This window comes from Colobus angolensis, unplaced genomic scaffold, assembly GCF_000951035.1.
Source record: "Colobus angolensis palliatus isolate OR3802 unplaced genomic scaffold, Cang.pa_1.0 Scaffold222, whole genome shotgun sequence".
NCBI classification, from domain to species: Eukaryota; Metazoa; Chordata; class Mammalia; order Primates; family Cercopithecidae; genus Colobus; species Colobus angolensis.
Window position 1 is genome coordinate 1984797 of NW_012115400.1, and position 5903 is coordinate 1990699.

A 5903-nucleotide genomic window follows, 5' to 3' on the forward strand; every position below is an offset into this window, starting at 1 on the left:
TTCACCATGTTAGCCAGGATGGTCTCGATCTCCTTACCTCGTGATCTGCCCGTCTTGGCCTCCCAAAGTGCTATGATTACAGGCTTGAGCCACCGCGCCCAGCCTGATTTGTTTACTTTTTTAAAAAGCCGTCTGTTTACTTGCTAATTTTCAGTCCCCCTGCCCCATTAGACTGTCTGTTCCCCAGGAGCAGAAATCCGGTTTGCTGTGTGCATAGCTTTATTCCTGGGGACTGGGAGGACGGCTGGTGCATAGAAGGCACTCAGTAAATATTTGTCAAATGAAGGAATGACAGGCCAGGCACGGTGGCTCATGCCTGTAATCCCAGTGCTTTGGGAGGCTGAGGAGGGAGGATCACTTGAGGCCAGGAATTTCAGACCAGCCTAGGCAACCTATCAAGATCCTGTGTCTACAAAAAAATTTTAAAATTTGCTGAGCATGGTGGTACATGACTGTAGTTCCAGCTACTCAGGAGGCTGAGGCGAGAGGATCACTTGAGCCCAGGAGGTCAAGGCTGCAGTGAGCTGTGAATGCACCACTGTACTCCAGCCTGGATGACAGAGTGAGACCCTGTCTTAAAAAAAAATTAAAAATTAAATTAAAACAAAATTTAAAAAACAAGGAACGACAACCTTCAGCTGTATGGGTCAGTGGCAAAGGAAGGTCCCAGGAGCCCGGCCTTTCCCAGAGGGAAAATTAAAGGCAGAGGACCAGCCGGACGTGGTGCCTCATATCTGTAATACCAACACTTTGAGAGGCTGAGGCCAGGAGATAACCTGAGGTCAGAAGTGTGATACCAGCCTGGCCAACATGGTGAAACCCTGTGTCTACTAAAAATACAAAAAGTAGTCGGCATGGTGGTGGACGCCTATAGTGCCAACTACTTGGGAGACTGAGGCAGAAGAATCGCTTGAACCCTGGAGGCCGAGATGGCAATGAGCCGAGATCGCGCCACTGCACTCCAGCCTGGGCGACAGAGCGAGGCTCTGTCTTTAAAAAAAAAAAAAAAAAAAAGGCAGAGGACCAGGGCTTAGCCCAAGAGGAAGAGGCTGGAGAAGGTGACATGGGATCCACTGTCTGTCCTGGCTTCTTAGCCCAAGTGGCCTCTGGGTGTAAGCGGGAACTCCAGGTGGCCGTGGAAGCCAGGGAGGGTGCTCACCCGCAGGAAGGAGTCCAGGGCGCCGTTCTCCATGAACTCCGTGAGAATCATGACAGGCATGCTGTTGGTGACCACACCCTCCAGGCGGATGATATTGGGATGCTCGAACTGGCCCATGATGGAGGCCTCGCTCAGGAACTCGCGCCGCTGCCGCTCCGTGTAGCCACCCTTCAGGGTTTTAATTGCCACACAGCTCTCCTTCTTCCCTGGGGCCTTGAGCCGCCCCCGGCATACCTCGCCAAACTCACCTTCAAACAAGGACGTGGAGGTCATCAGCTCTCCCGCCTTAGTGTGGCCCTGCCCACCCCCGCTTGTTCCCAAGTGCCTGGGCAGCCTTCCGCTCTCACCTGCGCCAATCACCTCTTCAATCTTGACATAGGAGACATCGATCTCTTTTGCAAATTCCCTCACAGCCTCATTAGGGTCTTCGTAAGTGAAGGGGTCGATGTAGACCTTAGTACCTGAGAAAACAGGCAGAGCCCCGTCAGCTGGGAATTAACTCCCACTGGACTCGGAGGCTCGGCTCATAGCTCTTGGCCCCAAGCCCCTATTTCCTTGTTTTTTTTTTTTTTCCTGAGATGGAGTCTCGCTCTGTTGCCCAGGCCTGGAGTGCAGGGCCGCGATCTTGGCTCACTGCAACCTCTGCCTCCCACGTTAAAGTGATTCTCCTGCCTCAGCCTCCCGAGTAGCTGGGATTACAGGTGCCCACCACCATGCCTGGTTAACTGTTGTACTTTTTATAGAGACGGAGTTTCAACATGTTGGCCGGGCTGGTCTCGAACTCCTGACCTCAAGTGATCCGCCCACCTCTGCCTCCCAAAGTGCTGGGATTATAGATAGGAGCCACCGCACCCGGTCCCAAGCCCCTATTTCCATCAAATTAGGGCAACCCACCGTGCCCAATGAGATACTGTCCGTGTTTGTCCGAATATTCTGCTTCTCTCCCGTTGCTCTGCTTCCTGTAGCCAATGGGAAAGGAGCAAAAGGTAAACTGAATCACACATCTCTATGAGGCACACAGTGAAGGGAGGAGCAGGGATTGGAGAAGATTTCAAGTAAAAAGAGGGTGGGGGCACCCAGAAAGTCTTGCCCTGTAGCACCCAGGCAAGTGGCCATCAACTCAGGGCTTCCAGGGCCCTCCGGGTGTCAGAGCCCTTACCTGAGGCAGAGAACAGCGACCACAATGACCACCAGGACCAGGACCACACCCACGACTGCCGTGCCCGCAATCAGGGCCAGCTGCTCCCGCCAGCCCTCGTTCTCTGCAGAAGAAAAGGCTGTTGATCAGGAGAAACTGATGGGCCTGCAGGAGGCCCAGCCCCAGCTCTAAGCAGTGAACTGTGATCTCCTGAGAACAGGTCCCCAGTACAGGGGACAGGTGGAGGGAGAGGACACAGGCAGGCAGGGTCAGGGAGCAGACCACGGGTTTCAAACTGTCCTCCAGGGGCCAGCAGGCTCCTCTGAAGTCCCTCGGGGCAAGGGAGGAAGTTCCACAATGTTTTTACTGCCAGAGTAGCTTTTTGTTTGTTTTTTGAGATGCAGTCTCACTCTGTCGCCCAGGCTGGAGTGCAATGGTGCAATCTCAGCTCACTGCAATCTCTGCCTCCCGGGTTCTGCAATTATCCTGCCTCAGCCGCCTGAGTAGCTGGGATGACAGGTGTGTACCACCATGCTCGGCTAATTTGTGTATTTTTAGTTGAGATGGGGTTTCACCATGTTGGCCAGGCTGGTCTCGAACCAGCCTGGGCATAAGCCAGCATGCCAGCCACCAGAGAGAGTGGTTGTGATTTGGCTGTAGTTTAAATACCAGAGTCCACAAAAAAAAAATCTCCATTCAATGAAACATTCTAAAAGTGAAACATTTTCAGGTTTTTATCCAAAAAGTGGAAACAATTGAAATGTTCACCAAAAGATAAAATAATAAACAAAATTGGCTATTTCCATACAACTGATTATTACGTCTCCATGTAAAGAAATGAAATATTGGCCAGGAGCAGTGGCTCATGCCTGTAATCCCAGTACTTTGAGATGCTGAGGTGGGAGGATTGTTTGAGGCCAGGTGTTCAAGACCAGCCTGGGAAACACAGCAAGACCCCATCTCTACCAAAAAATAATAATAATTAGCCAGGCATGTCCCAGCTACTCAGGAGGCCGAGGTGGGAGGATCCCTTGAGCCCAGGAGTTTGAGGCTGCAATGCACTATGATCATACTGTTACATTTCAGTGTCGGTGACAGAGCAAAACCATGTGCCAAAAACAAAAACAAAAAACAGATCAGGTCTGGTGGCTCATGCCTGTAATTACAGCACTTTGGGAGGCTGAGGTGGGCGGATTGCCTGAGCTCAGGAGTTCGAAACCAGCCTGGGTAACATGGTGAAATCTATCTTTACAAAAAATACCAAAAAAAATTAGCTGGGCATGGTGGCTCATGCCTGCAGTCCCAGCTACTTGGGAGGCTGAGATAGGAGGATCACTTGAGCCTGGGAGGTTGAGGCTGCAGTGAGCTGTAACTGAACCACTGCACTCTGGCCTGGGTGACAGAATGAGACCCTGTTTCCGAAACAAAGAAACAAAAAGCAAAACACAACCAAAAAAACCCACGGATATATACTACAACATGCATAAACCTTGAAAACATTCTGCTTGGTGAACAGTCACAGAAGACCACAGTGGAGGATTTCAAGACAGAAAGTGGATTAGTGCTTGCCAGGGGTTAAGGCAACAGAAAGATCTGGGTGGAGGGTGATGGCTAAGGGCTATAGGGTCTCCTTTGAGGGTGCTGAAAAATGTCCCGAAGTTACTTGTGGTGGTGACTGCACAATTCTGTGAATGTATCGATTGTACACTTTGAACAGGCAAATTGTGTGGCAGGGGAACTGTATTTCAGTAAAGCTATTACAGAAAATTACAAGGTTTAGAAAGCTACTGGTCCAAGGCCGGGTGTGGCAGCTCACACCTGCAATCCCAGCACTTTGGGAGGCCGATGCGGGCGGATTGCTTGAGGCCAGGAATTTGAGACCAGCCTGGGCAACATAGGGAAACTGTCTCAACAAAAAATTAAAAAAAAAATTAATTGAGCACGGTGGCACACACCTGTAGTCCCAGCTACTTGGGAGGCTAAAGTGGGAGGACTGGTTGAGCTCGGGAGTTGCAGGCTGCAGTGAGCTAGATGGTGCCACTGCACTCCAGCCTGGGTGATAAAGCAAGACCCTGTCTCTTAAAAAAAAAAAAAAAAAGTTAGGCCGGGTGTGGTGGCTCATGCCTGTAGTCCCAACACTTTGGGAGGCCGAGGCAGGTGGACCACGAGGTCAGGAGATTTAGAACAGGAGGCAGATCCTGCAGTGAGCCAAAATTGCGATAGAGCAAGACCATGTCTCAAAAAAAAAGTTAAAGAAAAAAGAAAGCCACTGGCCTAGCATATTAAAAATAACCTGTTACCTCCAATCCTCAAAGCCCTGCAGGAAGCTTCATGATATTTCCAATTTATTGGATGGGGAATGGAGAGCTCGGGGTCAGGTTGTTGCTAAACGTCAAGCCTGTGCTGAGCCTCTTTTTTTTTTTTTTTGAGACAGTCTTGCTCTGTTGCCCAGACTGGAGTGCAGTGGTACAATCTCAGCTCACTGCAACCTCCGCCTCCCAGGTTCAAACAATTCTCCTGCCTCGGCCTCCCGAGTAGCTGGGATTACAGGCGTGCACCACCACGCTCAGCTAACTTTTGCATTTTTAGTAGAGATGGGGTTTCACCATGTTGGCCAGACTGGTCTCGAACTCCTGACCTCAAGTGGTCCTCCTGCTTTGGCCTCCCAGAGTGCTGGGATTACAGGGTGAGCCACCGCGCCTGGCCGTGCAGTGAGCTTTGATCGCGCCACTGCACTCCAGCCTGGGGGTACAGAGTGAACCAGGCTGGACTTCACATTCAGCTGTCGGTTTTGGTTTCAACATCCTATGTTCTTTCCTCTCTAGGGCATGCCATGTGATCCACAGAAAGGACATGAAGATAGGACTTTAGCCGGGTGCGGTGGCTCACGCCTGTAATCCCAGCTCTTTGGGAGGCTGAGGTGGGCAAATCACAAAGTCAGGAGTTCGAGACCAGCCTGGCCAACATGGTGAAACCCCGTCTCTACTAAAAATACAAAAAATTAGCCAGGCGCAGTGGCAGGCGCCTGTAATCTCAGCTACTCGGGAGGCTGAGGCAGGAGAATTGCTTGAACCCGGGAGGCGGAGTTTGCAGTGAGCCCAGATGGCACCACTGTACTCCAGCCTGAGGGACAGAGCAAGACTCCATCTCAAAAAAAAAAAAAAAAAAGAAGATTGGACTTTGGGGACCTGGGGTCGACACATGAACTTTGGGGGTCTTTCCAACCCCCACCCTCACCCCTTCCCCAGGCTCACCATCCAGTTGGGTCTGGCTGTGATGTTCCTGGCCAAAGGGTCCGTAGCCGGCCTCAGAGCGCGCCCGTACTTGCACCAGGTAGCTGGCTCCCCGCTTCAGCCCCCGCAGCTCTGCCCGGTTTTCTGACGTTTTCAGGAACCGCACGCTGCTGGGACCCTCGGCGCCCTGTCCAAGAGAAGTAGGGGGGTGGCCATCACGCGGGGCCCTAAGTTCCTGCTGCTCTTCCTGCCTCCTTCCCTCGCCCTCCACTCCCATCACTAGCCTGCCTCGCAGCTGGTGGGGCCTTTGGGAGAACTTATGTATGCAAGCCATGTGCTGTATTCATAATACCAATTTTTTTTTTTTTTTTTG

The 5903-nt window shown here is 51.5% G+C and overlaps 1 protein-coding gene across 2 annotated transcripts in view; it reads right to left on the bottom strand.

Moving 5' to 3' along the window:
• The window catches only part of EPHB4 (EPH receptor B4), a 27325-nt gene that overhangs the window by 10606 nt on the left and 10816 nt on the right, over positions 1-5903 (bottom strand). For both annotated transcript variants that reach the window (XM_011943933.1, XM_011943932.1), the window contains exons 8-12: positions 5552-5717; positions 2319-2421; positions 2054-2118; positions 1507-1620; positions 1160-1407 (exon numbers count right to left, since the gene is read on the bottom strand). In XM_011943933.1, coding sequence (XP_011799323.1) covers positions 1160-1407; positions 1507-1620; positions 2054-2118; positions 2319-2421; positions 5552-5717 — 696 coding nt within the window. The remainder of the gene's footprint in view (positions 1-1159; positions 1408-1506; positions 1621-2053; positions 2119-2318; positions 2422-5551; positions 5718-5903) is intronic.